This window comes from Gopherus evgoodei, chromosome 1, assembly GCF_007399415.2.
Source record: "Gopherus evgoodei ecotype Sinaloan lineage chromosome 1, rGopEvg1_v1.p, whole genome shotgun sequence".
In the NCBI taxonomy this organism is placed as follows: domain Eukaryota; kingdom Metazoa; phylum Chordata; order Testudines; family Testudinidae; genus Gopherus; species Gopherus evgoodei.
Genome location: NC_044322.1, coordinates 117,964,469 through 117,988,303, shown reverse-complemented (window position 1 = coordinate 117,988,303; position 23,835 = coordinate 117,964,469). Strand labels below are relative to the sequence as shown.

The following is a 23,835-nucleotide window of genomic DNA, read 5'->3' as shown; positions in this document are numbered from 1 at the left end:
AAACTGGAAATTTTTGATAATTCCTTTTGGTATATTTTCAACATTTCCACATTTAGCATTTTTCCTGTAAGATAAATAACAAGTACACAGATTCAACTTGTTATCAAAGACTTTAACATGAAAATTTGAGCTTTTCCTAGCTGGTAAAATGTAGGGTTATGTTCCACAACATTCCCATATAGTAAACACACAGACTCCAATCCTGCAAACACTTATGCAGGCGAGCAACTAAAAGACCATAAAAACTTTGATACTTGAACTAAGCAGGAGAGGAAATACACATTGACAACTCAAAGTTTAAAATAATAAACTCCTAGATTTATCATTTATACCTCTTGTCTGATAGACTGATAAGTCCTCTTATTAAATTTCCTTTCCCCATGTGGTACTTACAGCATATGATCGTCAGTCCTTAACCTTCTCTCTGTTAAGCTAAATTGATTGAGCTCCTTGAGTCTCTCACTTTAAGGCTTTCCAGTCTTTCAGTCATTCAAGTGGCTCTTCTCTGAACCCTTCCAAACTTTTTAACATCCTTCTTGAATTCTGGGCACTGTACACAGTATTTCAGCAGTGGCTGCACCAGTGACACATTCAGAGATAATCTAACCTCTCTACACCTGCTCAATATCCCCATTTATATATCACATTAGCCCTTTTGACCAGAGTGATACTGGGAGCTCATGTTCAGATGATTATCCACTATGATCCCCAAGTCTTTTTCAGAGTCACTGCTTCCCACAATAGAGACCCTCATTCTGTAAGCACAGCCTACTTCATTCTTTGTTCCTAGATGTATGTAACTTATATTCAGCTGTACTGAAATGTAAAGTGTTTGCCTGTTCCCAGTACTTCACTTATTTACTATTGTCCCAATCTTTGTGCCATCTGCAAACTTTATCTGCAATGATGTATGTTTTTTCCAAGTTATTGATAAAAAGGTTAAATCTGGTAGGGTCAAGAACCAACCCCTGCAGGACCCCACTAGAAACAAAGCAAAAGGTATAAATGATCCAGTGACTAGAAATTGAAACTAGACACATTCTGACTATATAAAAGGTGTATACATATTTTAACAGTGAGGATAATTAACCAGCGGAACAACTTACCAAAGGTCATGGTGAATTCATAATCACTGGAAATTTTTAGATCAAGGTGTCTATCTTTCTAAAAGATATGCTCTAGTTCTACCCACTGCTATTGGACTTGAAACAGGAATTAATAAAATAACGTCCTGCGTTATGCAGGATGTCAGAGTAGATGATCACAATTAGTTTCCTCTGGTATTAAAATTTAGGGGTCTATTATTTTAAACTTTGAGTTGTCAATGTGTTTTTCCTCTCCTGCTTAGTTCAAGTATCAAAGTTATTATGGTCTTTTAGTTGCTCGCATGCATAAGTATTTGCAGAATTGGGGTCTGTGTGTTTACTACATGGGAAGGTTGTGGAAACATAACCCTACATTTTACCAGCTAGGAAAAGCTCAAATCTTCATGTTAAAGTCTTTGATATGTTGAATCTGTGTACTTGCTATTTTTAATTTTAATCAATTTAATGGGTCCCATGCTGATTTGATATCACTCTGGATTATTAATCCAGATGTTCTATTCTACCAGTCAAATGCCTTACAGAAGTCTAGGTATTTTACATTAACAGTATTATCTTTTTAAATCAAACTTCTAATCTCTTAAAAAAAACAACAACCAAGTTAGTCTGACAAGGCCTGTTTTCCAAAAATCATGTTGATGAGCATTATTATATTACCCTCCTTTAGCTCTTTATTAAATGACTCCCATATCAGTTATTCCATTATTTTGCCCAAGGCTGACGACAGTCTGATACAGGCCTATAGGTCCCAAGATCATTTTAAATACTAGCACAAAGATTGTTTTTGTTCTTGACATACTTTAAAAACTCCTTTTTATGGTCTTTCATGCTGCTGGTCACAGATTTCTCCTTGTCTTTTTGTTACCCTTATCAATTTTCTATACTTCCTACCTTCTAGTTTACATTTATTCTTCATTTATTTTTATATAAATCTTTTATAGTTGCTTTCACTTCCCTTCCTAGCCAGGCTGGTCTACTGTTATTAAAAAATTCTCAACTAGACAGTTAAGCAAAAAAACGTGAAAACTTTCCCCCAGCGGATTCAACACCTAATTGTTTCTGATTTTGCAAAACAAGCCCGTTTAAAAGCAAGTGAAGTTACTGGTTTGGACTTGATTCTGTTTGCACATAACAAATGTACTCAAATGATCACTTGCACCTAAACAAACTGTAATTCTTAGTTCTGTGATCAATTCCTCTTTATCTGTGAAGGGGAGGGCTAGCAGATAATTCCCCCAGGTTTTCTCCAACACTTTTTGAATTGAGATTTTGATAAATTCAAAGGACATTTGAATACTGACAGCCTAGGATCTCCATTCCATAGCACTCTGAGTGAAATCAGTCAAATACCTAGAGAGGGTTACTGTCTCAGAGCCAGGATATGTTTGGCATTCTCTAGCAGGAGCCACTTCATCCAGGCCTGTGAGAAGGGCCCTGAGCTCTGCTGTGTGAGGAGACCACTTCACACATAACACTAGAGTTACAAGGGAAACTAGAAAGAGGAATACTTGTGGCACCTTAGGCCTGGTCCACACTACGCATTTAAACCGATTTTAGCAGCGTTAAACCGATTTAACGCTGCATCCGTCCACACAACGAGGCCCTTTATATCGATATACAGGGCTCTTTAAACTGGTTTCTGTACTCCTCCCCGACAAGAGGAGTAGCGCTGAAATTGGTATTACCATATCGGATTAGGGTTAGTGTGGCCGCCAATCGACGGTATTGGCCTCCAGGTGGTATCCCACAGTGCACCATTGTGACTGCTCTGGACAGCTATCCGAACTCGGATGCACTGGCCAGATAAACAGGAAAAGCCCCGCGAACTTTTGAATTTCATTTCCTGTTTGCCCAGCGTGAAGCTCTGATCAGCACAGGTGGCGATGCAGTCCCAAATCCAGAAAGAGCTCCAGCATGGACCGTACGGGAGATACTGGATCTGATCACTATATGGGGAGACAAATCTGTTCTATCAGAGCTCCGTTACAGAAGATGAAATGCCAAAGCATTTGAAAAAATCTCCAGGCTATGATAGATAGAGGCCACAGCACAGTGCTGTATGACAAGCGTAACGGAAAGCCAAAGAATCAAATGGACGCTCATGGAAGGAGGGAGGGGGGACTGAGGACTCCAGCTATCCCACAGTCCCCGCAGTCTCCGAAAATCATTTGCATTCTCGGCTGAGCTCCCAATGCCTGTAGGGTTAAACACATTGTCCGGGGTATTTCAGGGTATATGTCGTCAATTTACCCCCCCCTTCCTCCCGGTGAAAGGGAAAAAAATTGTTTCTTGACTTTTTTATATGTCACCCTATGTCTACTGCATGCTGCTGGTAGATGCGGTGCTGCGGCAATGAATAGCAGCATCCTTTCCCCTCTCTCCTCCCCTCCCCGGTGGCAGACTGTACAATATGACTGCTATCTATCGTCATCATCAGCCCGCGAGTGCTCCTGGCTGGCCTCAGGTGAGGTTTGCCAGGGGCGCCTGGGTAAAAATAGGAATGACTCCCGGTCATTCCTGGTAGATGGTACAGAACAGCTGGTAACTGTCCTCATCATAGCAACTGGGGGATGAGTTCCATCAGCACCCCCCGTTTCATGTCTAAAGAAAAGATTCTGTATTGCCTGGACTATCATAGCAGCTGGAGGCTGCCTCCCCCTCATTTTATCTCACTAAAAAGTCAGTGTTTCTTATTCCTGCATTCTTTATTACTTCATCACACAAATGAGGGACACTGCCACAGCAGCCTAGAAAGGTTGGGGGAGAAGGGAATCAACGGGTGGGGTTGTTGCAGGGGCACCCTCTAGAATAGTATGCAGCTCATCATTTCTGTGGGATCTGACATGGAGCGGCTGTGCTCTCTGGTTGTCTGATACACTGGTTCTCTAGTACACTTGCCCCATATTCTAGGCAGGACTGACTCTATTTTTAGATAAACCATAAAGGAGGGATTGATTCAGGGAGTCATTCCCGTTTTTGTCTTTGCACCCCCAGCCGATCTCAGCTAAGGCCAGCCAGGAGCATCCATGACAGCAGCAGACGCTACAGAACGACTGATAACTGTCATCTCATCGCCAATTTACAATGGCACAGCAGATGGTACAGAACAACTGGTAACCGTCTCTGCTACCTTGCAAAGGCAAATGAATGCTGCTGTGTAGCGCTGCAGTATCGCCTCTGTCAGCGGCATCCAGTACACATATGGTGACAGTGACAAAAGGCAAAATGGGATCCATGGTTGCCATGCTATGGCGTCTGCCAGGGCAATCCAGGGAAAAAGGGCACAAAATGATTGTCTGCCGTTGTCATAAACAGATTGTTAAGGGTTAATGTCCCTTCTACCTGTAAAGGGTTACAAGCAGGGAACTGGACACCTGACCAGAAGACCAATCAGAAGACAAGATACTTTTAAATTTGAGTGGAGGGCAGCTTTTGTGTGTGTTCTTTGTCCGTTGTCTGTTCTTCTCTCGGAGGGTCTGAGAGAGACCAGACATTACTACAGGCTCTCTAAGTTTCTTTTCAGATAGTAAGTAAAAACAGGCAGTTTAGACTTTTTGATTGTTTTACTCTATTTGCAATTGTGGATCTGGCTGGTTAACATTTATATGTATAGTTGCTGGGAATATTTTGATTTGTATTGGTACTGGGGGGAAAGTCTCTTTCTGGTGTCTGTAAGCTATAGGACCCTGTAATATTTACATCTTGAAGTTATAGAGATAATTCTTTACTTTTTCCTTTCTTTTATTAAAAGGTTTCTTTTTAGAGAACCTGATTGATTTTTTTTCTTGTCTCCCTTATTTTATTCCAGGGGATTGGGATAACTCACCAGGATGGGTGGGGGAGACGGGAGGGGGAGAGATAGAATCTCTCTCTGTTTTCCTTGAATCTGTTTGCCTCTTTGTGGAAGGGAAGGGAGATGCTTCTCTGTATGGTGATTTAGAGGTTGGATCAGTATCTCTCAGGATAGCCCAGGGAGGGAAATTCTGAGAGGGGGAAAGGTGGGGGGGATGGTTTATTTCTCCCTTGTTTTAAGAACCCAAGGGATCTGGGTTCTTGGGGTCCTCAGGGAAGGTTGGGGAGGTCAGAGTGCCCCAAAACACTATATTTTTGGGTGGTGGCAGTGCTATCAGATCTAAGCTGGTAATTAAGCTTAGAGGATTCAGGTGCTAGTATCTCATTTTCTGAACTCTAAGGTTCAGATCTGAGAAGGAATGCTATGATAGCCGTTGCTTTCATGGAGGAAGGAATGAGTGACGATATTTACCCAGAATCATCCGCGACACTGTTTTTGCACCATCATGCATTGGGACCTCAACCCAGAATTCCAAAGGGCGGGGGAGACTGCGGGAACTATGGGATAGCGATGGGATAGCTACCCACAGTGCAATGCTCCGGAAATCGACGCTAGCCTCGGTACGTGGACGCACACCACCGAATTAATGTGCTTAGTGTGGCCGCGTGCACTCGACTTTATACAAGCTGTTTTACAAAACCGGTTTACGTAAAATCGGAATAATCCCGTAGACATACCCTTAGAGACTAATACATTTATTTGAGCATAAGCTTTCGTGGGCTAAACCCCACGAAAGCTTACGCTCAAATAAATGTTAGTCTCTAAGGTCCTATTGGCATCCAGCGGAGGTGGGCGCCTGCCCACTTCTAAAGGACCTCTCCCCAGCCTAAGGGTAGGACCCACAGGTCTGGGACACCAAGTAATTACGGGGGGCAACTAATGAAAAAACAGGATCGGGAGTGAGGTCATAGGGCTAAACGAAGGGAATCTGATGAGGACACCAAGCAGAGAACCCTGGACAACGCTCACTGCTCCTCGAAGGCGTCAAGGGAGCCAGTGGACGCCGCCCAGAGGAACTCTGCCCGGATGCATGAATAGACGGAGGAACCGAAATAGGCCCTACAGTCGCAGGAAATCCCTTCGGCCAACCTCCACTCCCTGGTGTTGTAGATGGCCAGTTTGGCCAGGGCCAAGAGGAGGTTGAGAAGGAGATCCCGCGACTTCGTGGGGCCACGGATGGGAAGCGTGTAGATAAAAAGGTGAGGGGAAAAGTGCAACCAAAAACGCAAGAAAATATGCAAGAGGAGCCGGAACAGGGGCTGCAACCTGGCGCACTCCAAATAAATGTGCGCCGAGGTCTCCTTCTCACCACAGAAAGGGCAGGTGCTAGGGACAGGGGTGAACCGCGCCAAGTACACGCCCGTGCTCACGGCCCCGTGAAGGAGCCGCCAACTGAGATCCCCGGCGGGCCTCGGGACCAGGGCAGAGTACAAGCTGGCCCACCGGGGCTGCTCACTCTTGAGAGGTGGCAGGAGGTCCCGCCATTTGGTATCGGGGCAGGACGCGAGGGTGAGGTAGTGAAGGGTATGGAGCACGAGCGTGTACAGATGTTTCCGTGGCGCGGTCTGGAACAGAACTGGCTGCAGATCATGCAGCCGGCTGACAGTGAAAGGGTGAGGGGGCCAATTGGGTCCACGGGGCAGGGGTCCGATAAAAATGTCCACGGGGCCTGGGGTGGAGGGTGGGCGGGGCGTGCCCTCTCGCAGCACCCGGTCGAGGTAAGCCTGAGCAGCAGGCAGTAAAGTGGCCTTCACCTCCTGAAGTACGCGCTGGGGAGTACGAGGTCTGGAGAGCCCCATGCGCTGAGCGAGCGTCAGGGGATCCAGCCAGTCTCCCCGGTCGTAGTCCAGGAGCTCTCTGGCCCTGGTGACTCCCGCCAAGACCGGCCTCTGGCGCACCATGGGGGACTCCACCACCTGCACACAAAGCTGGGGATTGTGTAGCAGGGGTAGTCTCTAAGGTACCAGGACTCCCCCTTGTTTTTGCTGATACAGACTAACAGGCTCCCACTCTGAAAAGGGACTTTATGAAATCCTTGATTCTGGCTGGATCCCCGCTCCCTATGGCCAGCGCCCCCTCTCCGCCAGCCGCAGAGGACACAGCTCCCCAGGGTGCGAATGCGAAGAGGGGGATTAGCCCCAGTCTGGCCTTACAAGGCTACCCCGGAAGTCGCCGCTCCCGCCGCGTTACACAGTTCCTGCTCCGGGGGCCTGGCAGGCGGAGGAGCGGCACGTGGGCGCTGCGCGTAGCGGGGGGAACTTGCCGTGTGGCCGGCCCCAGAGAGGCGCTGCTGCTGCTGCTGCTGCTGCGTCGGGGACAAAATGCAGGTGAGGAGCCGCGAGCGCCGTGGGGAGATTCCCGGGAGGCCGCCGGCAGGGCTCGCAAAGCCCCCGCGCTGCGGGCTGGTTCCGGCTGCCCCTGGCTGCGATCGGCGTCTCCGGGCCCCAGATGCAGCTCGGCCCGTAAGAGGCCTGCTCCGCTCGGCGCTGGCTCGGGGCCTCCCGCGGGCAGGGCGCCGCTGTGCGCTGTCTGGGGGCTGCAAGGAGGAGCCGCTCCGCTAGCCGCGCTGCGGGACTTGGGGGGGTAGTGCTGGCTGGCCGGCCATAGCCACATAAGGAGCGCGCTGCGGGCTCGCTTTGCCCTTCCTGGGTCTCGGGTTACAACGTTGCATGGGGGATGCTCTTTGCAAGGGGGAAAAGCCTCCGCCGCGATCCCCTTCCGCCTGCTCAGGGCGCGCGCGTCTTGCATTGCGAATAGCCCCCGGGGGGGCCTGCAGCATTGGGGCTGGGCTCCCACACGAGCCACCAAAGCGCCAGGACAGGACACTTCAAGAGACAAGGTGGGTGCGGGGACGTCTGCTATTGGACCAACTTCTGTTGGGGAGAGACAGGCTTTGGAGCCGCCCCTAAGAACAGCACTGAGTGGCTCCCAGGCGTCTCTTTCGCCAACAAAAGTTGGGGCAATAAAATAGATGACGTCACCTCCCTTGTCTCCCATATCCTGGTACCCACACAGCTACAGCAACACTGCAGGAAACTTCAACTCCATCAAAACACACTTCCCAGGCTCTGGGCTGAAGAGAGGGGGAGAAGAGGGAAGGGGGAGGGGGGACAATTCTACTAGGCCCTTAGCTCAGCCTGACCACAGTCATATTTATTACAAGTGAAAAATTAAAATACTGCCTCAAAATAAAGCCTAATTGTATTGAGTTACCAGTGGTCTTACTCCAAACAGTCCTATGATATTTGTTCTGAGTGTTTTACAATAAGGGGGGTGGGGGAGTGGCAGACACAGTGGTGTCTGTGCTCATTCACCATACAGCCCTAAAAGGTATTAATGTGTAAACGGTGACTTAGAACATAAGAACGGCCATACCGGGTCAGACCAGGTCCAGCTAGCCTAGTATCTGTCTACCGACAGTGGCCAATGCAAGGTGCCCCAGAGGGAGTGAACCTAACAGGCAATGATCAACTGATCACTCTCTTGCCATCCATCTCCATCCTCTGACAAACAGAGGCTAGGGACACCATTCCTTACCCATCCTGGCTAATAGCCATTTATGGACTTAGCCACCATGAATTTATCCAGTTCTCTCTTAAACGTTGTTATAGTCCTAACCTTCACAACCTCCTCAGGTAAGGAGTTCCACAAGCTGACTGTGCGCTGCCTGAAGAACTTCCTTTTATTTGTTTTAAACCTGCTGCCTATTAATTTCATTTGATGACCCCTATTTCTTGTATTATGGGAATAAGTAAATAACTTTTCCTTATCCACTTTCTCCATATCACTCATGATTTTATATACCTCTATCATATCCCCCCTTAGTGTCCTCTTTTCCAAGCTGAAGAGTCCTAGCCTCTTTAATCTTTCCTCACATGGGACCCTCTCCAAACCCCTCATCATTTTAGTTGCCCTTTTCTGAACCTTTTCTAGTGCCAGTATATCTTTTTTGAGGCGAGGAGACCACATATGTAGACAGTATTCGAGATATAGGCGTACCATGGATTTATATAAGGGCACTAATATATTCTCAGTCTTATTCTCTATCCCCGTTTTAATGATTCCTAACATCCTGTTTGCTTTTTTGACCGCCTCTGTGCATTGTGTGGACATCTTCAGAGAACTATCCACGATGATGCCAAGATATTTTTCCTGACTCATTGTAGCTAAATTAGCCCCCATCATATTGTACGTATAGTTGGGGTTATTTTTTCCAATTGATATGCACTGACAACATGCTTTGTCTTTATTTTGATGTCCTGTAAAGCATTGTCTGCCACAAGGTCTTGTCAGAAAGGTGAATATTTATGTAAAGTGTGGTCTTAGTCTGAACTATGAGTGGCTGGGTAGCATTGTGGAGTTGATTGATTGTTGTCTCAAAGCTCAGATTAAATGTGTTTGGCTTACAAGGAAAAAAGAAGTTGGTTTGTTTTCCTAGGTGACAGACTTACAAATACTTGGCTCTGGAAGCCTACTTGGATTGTTTCTGGCTTGTGCATCACCACTAATAATACAATTTTGCTGCCCAGTTTCTGCCTTCAGTGGCACTTATGCACCTACAAAATTTGACCCTTCAATAGGAAATTACAGTGCTATTGATCTAAGAGCCAGAATGATAGAGCCTATCTTGATCTTCCAAAGCTATATTGCCTGAAGAGTTTATAGAAGTACGTCTTGCATTAGTCATCCAAGTAATCTATACAGATACTGACATGATGCGAAACATGCAAATATCTGAGTGACTCCCTGTATTAACAAAGTAAGGAATCATTAGCCCCATTTTATAGACTTGAACTAAAGAACAAGGAGTCTATGGCAGAGCCACCAATTGAACCTGTATGTCCTCAGTCCCAGTTCATTTCTTTAATTACACACCACTTGTTCAAGTACATGTGGGGAGCAGACATCTATAAATCTCAAAATAAAGAAAACCTAAATCAACTCCCGTGACTCCCACAATTTTATAACTCCACGATGTATAGTATGTGTTATGTGTCTGACCTCTGTTCAGCGTTCCTTTGTCTTATCCTGAAAGGGATACAAAATCACTTTGTTTCTAGTTGGTGGTGGCTGTATGTATGTATGTATGTATTAAAAACAGGTTTTGGGTTTTTTACAACTTACTTTGATATCTTTGTGTTAAGATAGTAAAACAAACTGTTGGAAAAGTTAGGCACTGCATCTAAATGTTACCAATAAACAGTAAAACATTGCAAGAACAGATTTTTTTTAAAAAAGTTCCCATATGGAAGATAAATGACAAACGTACCTACTGCTTCTGTTTTGCTGGAATCCCAAGCCTAGTATATTCTTGACCTTAAATTAGTCCTTGTCTACATACACATTTTATATAAAGGTGTGTTTGTTTAAACGAGTACAAAACCCTGTTTTGGTTCAAGATGCTTATGTAGATTTAGCTAAACTTGATTCTATTGTGATTTGAGCTAAACCCAAATAAGTGTGTTTTCACAAACTGGTGCAATTTTAACAAAACTGGTTTTTAAATCTGTTTTAAGTTAAAGTGGTGAAACTTCCTTGGGTTGAAAAAGCAGGAGTGATTATTGGGGGATTGCCATTTGCACAGTTGGTGAACATTTTCTGATTGGAGAAAAGGAAATTTTCTTTTCTCTTTTTTCTAGCTAGCAGTGTTTTCTAAGCAAAAGCAAATTCCTGGTACAGACAGACACCCTGCTTCCTGTTTCCCTGCCCTCCCATGCAGATCATCTCTCCTTTCCCCAAGTAATGGAGTTACAAACTCTGCTACAGCCAGGGATGAAGGTAATTTACAGGATTTACTGGTACTGCTGGAGTCCTGAGGGGGCATGATCTCATCCGGAAAAGGCGTGGCCTTGACTGGAAGAGGTGGGGCCTCTCAAGATTTAAAGGCCCTGGGGCACCGGCTGTGGCTGGGAGCCCCAGGGTCTTTAAATCAATCAGGGGCTCCCAGCTGCAGAGGTGGCTAAGAGCCCCCAGGGCTCACCGGCAAATTAAAGGTCCCAAGGTTCCAGCCACCTTGGAGCTCCGGGCCCTTTAAATCCCCACCGCAGCTCCAGCTGTGATTTAAAGGGCTCGGGGCTCCCATGGCTGCGGGGAGCTCTGAGCGCTTTAAATCCCAGCCTCAGCCCGGCCGCCAAAGCTGCGGGTGAAATTTAAAGGGCTCTGGGCTCTCCACAGCAGCAGGAAGCTCTGAACCCTTTAAATCCTGGCCCCAGCCCGGCCGCCGAAACTTAGGGTGGGATTTAAAGGGCTCTGGGCTCTCCGCAGCGGCGGGGAGCTCTGAGCCCTTTAAATTCCAGCCCCAGCCTGGCCGTCGAAGCTGCGGGTGGGATTTAAAGGGCTGAGAGCTCCCTGTCGCTGTGGGGAGCCCAGAGCTCTTTTAGTCCCCGCCACGGAAGCTGGTGCAGTCCAGCATGGCATACTGGCTCTTGCCGGTACTCTGTACTGGACCGAACCGGCTTACTTTCACCTCTGGCTACAGCATTCTCTGTTTTTTGAGAACCTGCAGAAGCTCTGCTATAGGGTTTTGAGGTAGGATGGAAAGGGGTGGAACAAGGCACCAGCTTCTTTGCAGGGCACTATATCCTCTGTTCAAGCCTGAACAGAAATCCCATCAGCAGGAGAATCTGTGTGTGTTTTCTGTTGCATGCGCAACAAAACCACTACTCCAGTAATGTTGTATGTCTCTGGTGTGGAATCCAATGCTTCCCCACCCCGCCCCCGCCGCGCATCCTCCCTCTAAAAATAAATAAATAAATAAATAAAATAAAAAGGCAAAATTGACTGGGGCTCAGTTGTGGAAGTGATAAAAGTGTTCCTTCAGTTTAAAACATACACATCCTCCGTTTTGTTCTTTTTTAGGACCCCAATGCAGATACAGAGTGGAATGACATTTTGCGTAAGAAGGGCATCCTCCCTTCCAAGGAAAAGATAAAAGAGCCAGAGGAGGTGGTGGAGGAGCAGGAGCAGAAGTCTGTTGGTGAGTGATCAGGCAATAAAGCTAAAATCCTGAGCTGCTTCTGTATTAGCGTGTCCAGTCACTTTAAAATGTCCAAATAAAAAATAACCTTTTCTCCTGTAACTTAAGGGATACCAAGAGTAGGACTCATCTGACATGTTTTGCTTGTTACAACATAGCAGAATTGGCAGAATGCATTTTTTTTTTTTTTTACAACTTTGGCAGATATTATCAATCATTTTAAAGCAATTTTTAGATTTCTTTTATGGCTATTGCGGAGATGGGGGGGTCAGATAATTGTTTTGTGATAGAATCTCAATTTCTACTGTCATTAAAGTTAAAGCTTTATGAACCATTAAAAAATAAATTATGAACATCAAATGTCAAAATATACAAAGTAAATATCCTTAAATCAACAAGTCATACATGTTTTTCCTGTTTATTTACTAGTCCATTTGTAACAAGTCTAAATCACTGGATTTTGACTCTAATAAATTCTCAAGTAGCATTTTTCTTACTTTATCTTTAAAATTGGATTTATTGTCTATCGAAAAATAGTTAATTGGTTTGTGTGTGCATATATGCTTATGACACTAAGCACCCCTGAATTCACCCTCTACATGATATTGTAATAATCTTTGTACAAAATATGCCTTGTGCGGTATCACTTGAAAACTCAACTTTAAGGCCAGAAGGGACCATCATGATCATCTAGACTGACCTGCATATTGCAGGCCAGAGAGTCTTGCCTACCCACTCCTGTAATAGACCCATAACCACTGTTTTGTTTCTTGCATTTGTTCAGAAAGTAGATATCGCTGTTAAGTTTTGCTTCCTTTTTTGTCATGTTGTGGAACTTCCATTTCAGATGGTTAAATCTGATATCTAACGTTGTATGTAATATAGTTGTAGCCATGTTGGTCCCAGGTTATTTGAGAGACAAGGTGGCTGAGGTGATGTCTTTTTTGGACCAACTTCTGTTAGTGAGAGAGACAAACTTTCCAGACACACACAGCTCTTCTTCAGGTCTGGGAAAGATACTCTGAACAGGAACAGATTGTTTAGCCTAAGAAGTTAGCATTTATACTAAGGGACCATTCAAGGCAGAGTGGCCCATTAACGCCTCTGCAGTCATGGACAAAAAGACGGGGTTAGTGGATTACAGATTGTTGTAATAAGTCATAAATCCAGTGTCTATGTTCAGTCCATGATTTTTCATAACTTTCCTAGACACTAATTTAAGTTCCCAGGCTCATCTTTTGAAAGTGTTGTGCAGGTTTCCTTTAAGGATAAGTATGGACAGGTCAGTTATAGAGCAATCGCTTTTGTGGAAACTGCCAACCCAAAGGTGATAGGGTGTTTTTGTCTTTTATCATTTTCCTATGTGAGTTCATTTGAGAGCATAGCGATTATCTGGTTTCACCCACATAGTTGCTATTGGGGCCTTTAGTGGCCTGGCTGAGGTACACCACATGGTGTGATAGGCATGTGTAGGATCCCTGGATCTTGAAAGATGTGCTTTGGTGAGTGATGGTCATTGTAGCAGTGGAGATATGTCTGCAGGTTTTGCATCTGTTTTGGCAAGGTTTAGTGCTGTTTTGAGTTGGTGTGTCCTTGTATGTGGGGAGCTTGCTTCTGATGATGAGCTTGGAGAGGCAAGGGGGTTGTTTGAAGGCCAGAAGAGGAGGGTCAGGAAAAATTTCTTTCAGGATGGGGTCCCCATCGAGTATGGTGTAGTTCATAGAATCATAGACTCATAGACTTTAGGGTCAGAAGGGACCAATATGATCATTTAGTCTGACCTCCTGCACAAAGCAGGCCACAGAACCCTACCCATCCACTTCTATAACAAACCCCTAACCTATGTCTGAGTTATTGAAGTCTTCAAATTGTGGTTTATGAACCATTAAAGACCTCAAGCCGCAGAGAATCCACCAGCAAGTGACCCATGCCCCACGCTGCAGAGGAAGGCGAAAAACTTCTAGGGCCTCTGCCAATCTGCCCCGGAGGAAAGTTCCTTCCCGACCCCAAATATGGCGATCAGCTAAACCCTGAGCATGTGGGCAAGACTCACCAGCCAGCACTCAGGAAAGAATTCTCTGCAGTAACTCAGATCCCATCCCATCTAACATCCCATCACAGACCACTGGGCATACTTACCTGCTGATAATCAAAGATCAATTGCCAAAATTAAGCTATCCCATCATACCATCCCTTCCATAAACTTATCAAGTTTAGTCTTAAAGCCAGATATGTCTTTTGCCCCCACTACTCCCCTTGGAAGGCTGTTCCAGAACTTCACTCCTCTAATGGTTAGAAACCTTCAACTAATTTCTAGTCTAAACTTCCTAGTGTCCAGTTTATACCCATTTGTTCTTGTGTCTACACTGGTACTGAGCTTAAATAATTCCTCTCCCTCCCTAATATTAATCCCCCTGATATATTTATAAAGAGCAAGCATATCCCCCCTCAGCCTTCTTTTGGTTAGGCTAAACAAGCCAAGCTCTTTGAGTCTCCTTTCATAAGACAGGCTTTCCATTCCTCGGATCATCCTAGTAGCCCGTCTCTGAACCTGTTCCAGTTTGAATTTATCCTTCTTAAACATGGGAGACCAGAACTGCACACAGTATTCCAGATGAGGTCTCACCAGTGTCTTATATAACGGTACTAACACCTCCTTATCTTTGCTGGAAATACCTGACCTGATGCATCCTAAAACTGCATTAGCTTTTTTAACGGCCATATCACATTGGCGGCTCATAGTCATCCTGTGATCAACCAATACGCCAAGGTCCTTCTCCTCTTCTGTTGCTTCCAATTGATGTGTACCCAATGGGTAACTAAAATTCTTATTATTAATCCCTAAATGCATGACCTTGCACTTTTCACTATTAAATTTCATCCTATTACTATTAGTCCAGTTTACAAGGTCATCCAGATCTTCCTGTATGATATCCCGGTCCTTCTCTGTGTTAGCAATACCTCCCAGCTTTGTGTCATCCGCAAACTTTATTAGCACATTCCCGCTTTTTGTACCAAGGTCAGTAATAAAAAGGTTAAATAAGATTGGTCCCAAAACAGATCCTTGAGGAACTCCACTAGTAACCTCCTTCCAGCCTGACAGTTCACCCTTCAGTACGACCCGTTGGAGTCTCCCCTTTAACCAGTTCCTTATTCACCTTTCAATTTTCATATTGATCCCTATCTTTCCCAATTTAACTAATAATTCCCCATGTGGAACCGTGTCAAATGCCTTACTAAAATCGAGGTAAATTAGATCTACTGCATTTCCTTTGTCTAAATAATCTGGCACCTTCTCAAAGAAGGAGATCAGTTTGGTTTGGCACGATCTACCTTTAGTAAAACCATGTTGTAATTTGTCCCAATTATCATTGACCTCAATGTCCTTAGCTACTTTCTCCTTCAAAATTTTTTCCAAGACCTTATATACTACAGATGTCAAACTAACAGGCCTATAGTTACTCGGATCACTTTTTTTCCCTTTCTTAAAGATAGGAACTATGTTTGCAATTCTCCAGTCGTACGGTATAACCCCTGAGTTTACCGATTCATTAAAAATTCTTGCTAATGGGCTTGCAATTTCATATGCCAGTTCCTTTAATATTCTTGGATGAAGATTATCTGGGCCCTCCGATTTTGTCCCATTAAGCTGTTCAAGTTTGGCTTCTACCTCAGATGTGGTAATATCCACCTCCATATCCTCATTCCCGTTTGTCATCCTTCCATTATCCCTAAGCACCTCATTAGCCTTATTAAAGACCGAGGCAAAGTATTTATTTAGATATTGGGCCATGCCTAGGTTATCCTTGACCTCCATTCCATCCTCAGTGTTTAGCGGTCCCACTTCTTCCTTCTTTGTTTTCTTCTTATTTATATGGCTATAGAACCTTTTACTATTGGTTTTAATTCCCTTTGCAAGGTCCAGCTCTACATGGCTTTTAGCCTTTCTCACTTTATCCCTACATGTTCTGACCTCATAGAAGATTAGGGTTGGAAGAGACCTTAGGAGGTCATCTAGTTTGATGATATGGGTTCCAGTACAGGGTGGTAGGCTACAACAAGGGGAGTGCGGTTGGAGGGGGGTTTGTTTCTATATTGAAGCAGGTTCTCTAAGGCTATTTGGGTGGCCATGATGCAGTCTACTTCTCTGGATTTATTATTCTGAACGACGAAGTGGGTATTCACCCGCGAAAGCTCATGCTCCAATACGTCTGTTAATCTATAAGGTGCCACAGGACTCTTTGCTGCTTTTTGTAACTTTATGATCAAGTATTTGCAGTTGCATCCCAGATATTTAAAATAGTAAATCTATGGAGTGGAGTGCAGATAAAGTTCTACCATCTGTCTTCCAGTGTAGAACTGATAAATGAAATTGTTTTCAGTTGTTCACTTTATTAATGTAACTTCTGTTCACCATTCACTACACTTGCCTATACTGTAACTTCTGTTCCATATTGTAATTCAAACCCCATTTTAAAACACTCACTCCATTTTGTAAAAGCTTCCTCCAACCTTCATTTTTGCAAACCCTGCTGTAATCTTATTAGTTTAGTTTAGATGTGTGAATGAGGTATGTATGAATGATGGAATCAACCTCCAGCCCCAGCCTGTCCTGATGAGATAAAGTTCAAATACCAACGGCTGAAGACCTAGACAACAGCCCTAAACAAAGTAAGAAGCATCCACCCTTAAAAGAAAAGGACAACAGAAGGAAGATCAAAGCCAGGTCCAAGGCTGAAAGTCATGCCTGCAGTTGATGGGTGATCAATCTAAACCCAGAGGCAGCGTGACACAGCAAGACCTATAGACTTTGAATCCAAACTAAAAGCCTATAAAAAAGAAGGGTGAGATGAGAGACTCTGGGTAACATTCTGCTGCCAACATGGAGGAACATCGGTGCCTGCCCAACAGAGATCCAGCTCAGCCTTGTGCCCAGCTTTCCTGGCCAGTTAGCTGCCACAAGCTACGAACCCAAGCTGCAAAATCAAGCCACGAACTTAAGCTATCTTCAGGACTGGTAACTATGCAGCAGCTGCAGAACATCTGATGAATGTGGGTATGTGTGTGTGTATAGGTATTAGGTATAATGTGAATGTGTGTGTGTGTGTGTGTTTAGGTATTAGGTATAATGTGAATGTGTGTGTGTGTGTGTGTTTAGGTATTAGGTATAATGTGAATGTGTGTGTGTGTGTGTGTTTAGGTATTAGGTATAATGTGTATGTATAAGAATTAAGATATTAGTTATTAGTCATAAATTGTTATCATAATAAATGTGGCATCTTTGTCTTGTCCCCTTTAATAAGATCCTGCTGGTTTTTACTGGTTTAATATAATTGGTATAACACCAGCTCAAAGTGCCGAGTTTGAGGGTTTCTCAACTCCTTTCTCTGATCATTGTAAGTGGTCTTACCATGTTATCTTGTTTAATAACTTAGAAAAACAGCAGAAAATAACATGCATTTTCTCAAGAGGAAAAATACATGATGTGGGGTTACAAACTTGCACAGATTACTCTTCCTTCTCTAGTGGAATATTGCTAATACTATATTTCTCCCACTCCAGTGAAAACATATGAAGACATGACTTTGGAGGAGCTAGAAGAAAATGAAGATGAGTTTAATGAGGAAGATGAGCAAGCTATCAAAATGTACAGGTGAAAGCAGCTTGCAGAACTGTCTAAATGAGACTACGTTGGTTACCTCCTTACACGCTAATACAATGCAATTGGATTTCCATTTTCCTGAAGAGAAGAGGAGGAAGGATGTGCTTAGTAAGGCCCAAGACAGAGAGCTGGAACACCTGGGGTTTGTACCCTGATCTGAAAGACTTCTTAGTATCCTTACCTAAGCCACTTGGATCTACATCTTGGGTAGCCTATTTAGGGTTCAGTGTTTCATAGATACTCTTAACACATAACCCAAGTTGAGGTCAATGGGTGCAAAGAGCCTATGCCAATCAGATCTTGGGTTCAGTACCTAACTTACTGGAGACTTCTAAACATTTTGGCCTTAATGAAACTGAGGCAGAGAGATTATGGGTCTGAACCTCTACCGTGTTTTTCCTTGAGCAGTCATTTATATTGATTTAGTGTGGAAGTAAAAAAACTCTGTCATTCTAACTTGGTATTATTTTGTATAGATATAAATGACTGCTCAAGGTGCAGGATAGTGGAGAGCTCGTCCCTAAGTATTTTTAAGTATTTACCTCTATCTCAGAGATTAAATATATTTTTATGCACAATGTCTGAAGTTGAATATTGTGACTTTATTCCACTATGATACAAACATTAATCAGTTTTAGACTGCTCTTCTATTTAAATGCAAAACCATGTAAACTCTCCTTCACTACCCTGGTGCTTAGAGACCTTTATAATTCATCTCTGCAGACTAGGCTTCAAAACCTGTGATGTTGATTGTCTAATCATTGCTCTGTTATACAAGTGTATCTGTTCTCAATACTGTTTATTTCTCTTCTCCCATCTTTCCCCTCTTTGTTGTGTAGACAGCAAAGGATAGCAGAATGGAAAGCAACTCAAATAAAGAACAAATTTGGGGAAATTCTGGAGATTTCAGGACAGGATTATGTTCAAGAAGTTACCAAAGCTGGCAAGGGTATATGGGTAATCCTGCATCTTTACAAACAAGGGTAAGTAAGGTGTTTTTAAACACTTAGCATTTTCGGATGCTATTAGTCAGTGTTTCTCAAACTGGGGTTGCCGCTTGTGTAGGGAAAGCCCCTGGCGGGCCAGACCAGTTTATTTACCTGCCCCATCCGCAGGTCCGGCCAATTGCAGCTCCCACTGGCCGCAGTTCACTGCTCCATGCTAATACCTTCAGACAAGTGAATAACTGTGTTATGTACATTAAAGAATTAATTCCAGGATTCTATCAGTTAAAATGAAGGAAAACTGTATTCTTTATGCTTATCGCTTACGACCAAAATCTACTGAAACTTCGCTACAGAGAGCTTCTGGGGGCAGACTTAATCCTTTTTTGTATAAAAGCACTTGAGGCTTATGCACTCGAAATCACCAGCTTCCTTCCCTACCCAATGGAGTTCTGTGTGGCCCGTCTTCTCTTGCTGCACAAAATTTGAGTGAGCAAGGTACTCAATCTTACTGACGTTACAAAATAGCTTTTCAAGGAAGTTGTCACTACTTTGGAAATAAATGTGTGTGTTATAGAAAACTTGCTTGTTCATTGTCTTTGGTGTAATTTAAATTAATCAGCTCTTCACAGCACAGAATATTTTGCTTCGTCTTTTTAACAATACAAATAGAAGTTTGATTCTTTTCTTTAAAAAGCTGTTATTTCTCTCCATCTTGTGACTACTTTTTTAGCATGCACTAGTCACAGAAATGGCATCTTGTAAACTAACTTTGTTCTATAATAGAGTGGGAAATCTTAGTTCAATTACTGTAACAAATTACTCTAATCTTACATGTATACTGGAGTGATGGGCACTGTAGTAATATCTATACATTGTTTTATACATTTGTATTTCCATAAGTACTGTTCAATAGGCTGGTATTTCTAACTTTCTGTGTGGAAGTGACTACTCTTGATATTCTGTCTCTTAGCTCTTCTTTTTATCTGTTTTCTTTTAACAGAATTCCCCTCTGTACCTTAATAAATCAGCATTTGAGTGGACTTGCCAGGAAGTTCCCAGACGTCAAATTTATCAAAGCCATTTCTACAACCTGCATACCCAACTACCCTGACAGGAACCTACCTACAATTTTTACGTACTTTGAAGGAGATATCAAGGCCCAGTTTGTTGGGCCCCTGGTGTTTGGTGGCATGAACCTGACAAGAGACGGTAAGCAGCTGCATCTAGTATCTTGTAAAGGAAAAGCAGAATGTCAGTAAGCAATTTAATTAATCTTCCCTGTGTTATGCTTGCACTGACCCTCAGAATGCAGGGGCTGGGAATTGGTGACAGGAGGAAAAAAGTGTAATAGAAAGGTCACATGATTATTTACATTTCTCATGTACATCTTCTGATTCAAGAGTATATTTTAAGCAGTAAAATATATACACACTTTCTGTCATTTCTTCCTTCCAAACTCGTTTTGTATTCCCTGACCATTCTCCACTTGCTTTATAACCTGTGCTGCTTGGTTGTGTGTTCTTAGAGTTTTTCTCTCTTACCTTCCTGATCCATGGACTCTGTTTCTAAGTCACTGTGCCCCTAACTCCCAAGAGGCAAGGTTTTCCCTAGCACCGTTGGGGCTGGGAGCTTGAAGATGCACTGCTCTCTCTTCCCCCTTCTTCTCCCTGCCGCTGCATCTATGGCAGTAGCTGGGGTCTCTCTCATCTCTCTGAAGTAGAGTCTGAATCTGAGCTCTGAGAGGAAGTGGTGTAGTCTCACATAATTCTAGGGTGGGGCGTGGGGCATCTACACAAGATGCCCTGTGGGGGTGAGGATGCTACTTTTTCTCTGGGGTTCAGGGCTCAATTTAGCCCCTATTCCCCTATGGCAAATAATCTGGGCACAGGCTACCAGTGTTGCTGAACCTTTTAACATAGTTGATGCAAATGTTTGAGAAGCATATAATACGCTCTGTACATGAGGTCTGACAGGGTATTTCAGCACTGAGTGTTTTATTCCTATGAATGTTGTTCTTCAAGCTTGTCTGAAAAAGCATTTCTTTGAAAGTGGAGGGAAGGGGAACAATATTCTTCCTAAGTGGTCTATCAAGATGAAGGATGTCAGCTGTAAAATGATACTTCCTGCATGTTGGAAACTGAATGAAACCCTTTAGCCTGATTTAATAGGGGATTTTATTGTAATTAAAATGATATTGTTAAATTTCCCAGTGGTTCTGTCCAGTTACCTTTAAATAAATTTGAGAGTGCCGTAGAAGTACACCACCAATAAATGGCATTTCAAGTGCTGTATTTAACTATATCACTCAGCTCTTTCACAATAGCATGCAAATAGACTTTCACTAATCAAAGTCATGGTTTAACTAAAACCCTGGTCTTTTCACATGCTCTGTGTAGTACTTGACAGTAAGCGTTCCTGGCTTTCCAGTGGAAAATTCACTAATGAGAGGATTGCTTTGGGAACAACTACATCTAAATGTAGAGACTGGCTAATTATACATCAAAGTGAGAAATAATTAAAGGTTCTATTATTATCAGTTCTCCATTTCTAAGAGCATAAGAACGACCATACTGGGTCAGACCAATGGTCCATCTAGCCCAGTATCCTGTCTTTCAACTTTAGCCAGTGCCAAGTGCTTCAGAGGGATTGCACAGAACAGGGCAATTTATCAAGGGATCCATCCCCTGTCTTCCAGTCCCAGCTTCTGACAGTCAGAGGTTTAGGGACCCCCAAAGCACACATCCCTTCATTTAAAGTAATTGGCATTGACAGTAATTGATTTTCAGGTTCCTGGGGGATAAGTGTAATACCGCCTCAGATTAGTCATTACATATGGTTCACCTCTCCACTCTTTGAATTCTTTTTCTTTTGGTCTATGAAACTATGTGATTGATCTGCGATTGAGGAGAATGTGAGGTTATATTCATTTCCTTTTTGTCTAACAGAATTAGATTTTAATGATTGGATTGCCAGCAGGAGTAGGAGAGAGGCTTCTGCTGAATGTGTGGTATTGACTTTCTTCCACTTTGAGGATGTAATCCAATTTGAGCATATATAATAATAGGCTTGCTATCAGGAGGGAGATCCTTCTCTTGTAAAGGAACTAATCAGTGCAAGGGGTGCGGGTAGTGGATGAATTGTATTTTTAAAGTTTCCCTGTAAAAATATCTAATTCAGATGTGCAAATGGAATTGTTGCAATTTTTTCCTTCTGTTAAGTAATCTATTCTTTGTCTCTTCCTACCACTCAGTCATTATATAATTCAAGAAACTTTTATCCTCTCGCAGTGTTTTCAACAGCTGGAGTGCACCACTGATTAGTCTGTATCATACATGCTTTAAAATTCACAAGACAGTCTGCAAACACAGTGTGTAAAATGTTGTATGTTTCATATAGTAAAGGTTTTGTATGCTACAGAAAAGAGAAGGCTGAGCCTGAACGAGCATACGCTGTTCCTCCAACCTCATGGGGCACTCTTTTCTCTTAATTCCATGTAGAACTGGAGTGGAAGATTTCAGAGTCGGGTGCCATCAACACAGATCTAGAGGAAAACCCCAGGAAACAGATCCAGGACCAGTTGATATCCTCAGTCAGGAGCTCTGTTCCAACAAGGAGGGACAGCGACTCTGAAGATGATTAATTCCTATACTAATGTGTAAGATTGATACAGTACATTTTCAGCCAAAGCTCACATCCAGTACACTGGACGAAACCCAGCTGTGACACTTTAATCTTTCCACTGAGGGCTCTGAATTATGGAAGAATAGATTTTCAAGATAGCAGCCTAATTAGCAATTTCAAGCTTTTTTATCTACTACAACTTTGTTTAAAATCCAGAACAGTTTGAAAGACTTTTATAAATGGAGACACAGTAAATCTTACCCCGCGTTTTGAAAAATAGTTATAGTAGGAAGAGTTATCCTTTTTCCTCTTTTTTTGGTAAATCTTTGTGACAGAGAGAGGCTTACAAGTTTAAGTACCAAATGATCTGGTAAATAATGTATTGATTTTAAGTAACTTATATTCATGTAAATAAATTACACATATCTAAGTTACAATGTACCATTTATTGCAACACTGCAGTAAGTTTGGGCTTCAAGGTCCTTTTGTTAGCCTGTTGTTTATCACGACCTCTATTCTGGGCATTGAGAGGGGCAAGCTTGCCCCAAGGACAGTCTCTGACGTGTAGAATACTCAGTTGACTGAGGCTATAACTTTATCAAATTAGTGTAGCTACCAAACTGGTGCCTCTCATTCACAATGGAAGTGATGTTAGAAGTTGCCATTTTTTTTATATTAAAGCAAAAACTTTGCATTCCAGCGTCTGCTACAAATACTACTTGTTAAAATAGGAAGCCCTTGGAGGAGGAAAGAAAAAGTTAAAATGCCATCCTAATTATAGATATTTTGAAACTTAAGAAAGCTGCATGGCTGTTTCAGATTGGGCTTGCTGTCCACCTACACTTCTCATTTGGCTACATGTGTATGCTAATAAGCTGCACGTGACTATGCTAACAAGCTGACCCAAAGACCTTTTGTTATGTCGCTGATGGATTCTGTGGGAGTATAAAATTTAGCATTTAATAAGTATAAATCCTTTTGCTTTGCATTGCATTGAGATTAGCCTCCAGAAGCTTTCATCTTGGCTTCTTCAGCTTGACCCCTATCTGAATCAGTGGAACTTATGTTAGTTCTGCTATTTTAAATAAATTACATATTAGGTTGTAAGATCTTGATGCAGGGACTGTCTTCCTGTGGGGCTGAATAGTGTCTAACTCAAGGGGACTCTGATCTTTTGGTGCTACTGCAGTACAAATAAAGAACAAAGATATAAAGTTACTCTTGGCCTCAATATTAGCTGTGCATTGTTGGGGTATGGCCCCCTTCTTGTATTATGAAAGGGTCCTGATTTACTTGTTTAAAATTCCAACATTATCAGTTTTCACCCAATTGAGTGATCTGATTGAACATAAAAACTCAGTTGTAGATTAAGCTTGTCTATGCAAACAAACTTCAGTTAACATAAACACTGAAATACTTCTCCTTGTATCAGATTATTTGAGACCTGTCTGTGTACTTGACTGTTTTGTCTTTGCATATCTGGAGCAATTCTTCTTACACCTTGTACTACAGCAGAGACATGATCTGTATGTTGGTGAGAAATTCTTCCAGTGTGTATTGAAGAGGCTTTGATGCATAAGTATAAATGTTGATTGTGCATCATATTTGAAAAGTGGGGTGGGAGGGTTTTATAAATGTCCATCTGAAGTAATAAAACAGCAGTATACACAGCA

At 43.0% G+C, this 23,835-nt stretch overlaps 2 protein-coding genes across 2 annotated transcripts in view; one reads left to right on the top strand and one right to left on the bottom strand.

Annotated features, from left to right (window-relative positions):
* The window catches only part of LOC115655123 (histone H2A-beta, sperm-like), a 17,702-nt gene extending 10,321 nt beyond the window's left edge, over positions 1-7,381 (bottom strand). The window contains exon 1 of the mRNA XM_030570285.1: positions 7,220-7,381. The gene's annotated coding sequence lies outside the window, so the exon portion shown is untranslated. The remainder of the gene's footprint in view (positions 1-7,219) is intronic.
* Positions 7,156-23,835, top strand: PDCL3 (phosducin like 3). The gene is made up of 6 exons (XM_030570273.1): positions 7,156-7,283; positions 11,815-11,932; positions 17,495-17,585; positions 18,434-18,577; positions 19,542-19,750; positions 22,039-23,835. The coding sequence occupies exons 1-6, from the start codon at positions 7,278-7,280 to the stop codon at positions 22,179-22,181; spliced, it is 711 nt and encodes a 236-aa protein (XP_030426133.1). The 5' UTR covers positions 7,156-7,277; the 3' UTR covers positions 22,182-23,835.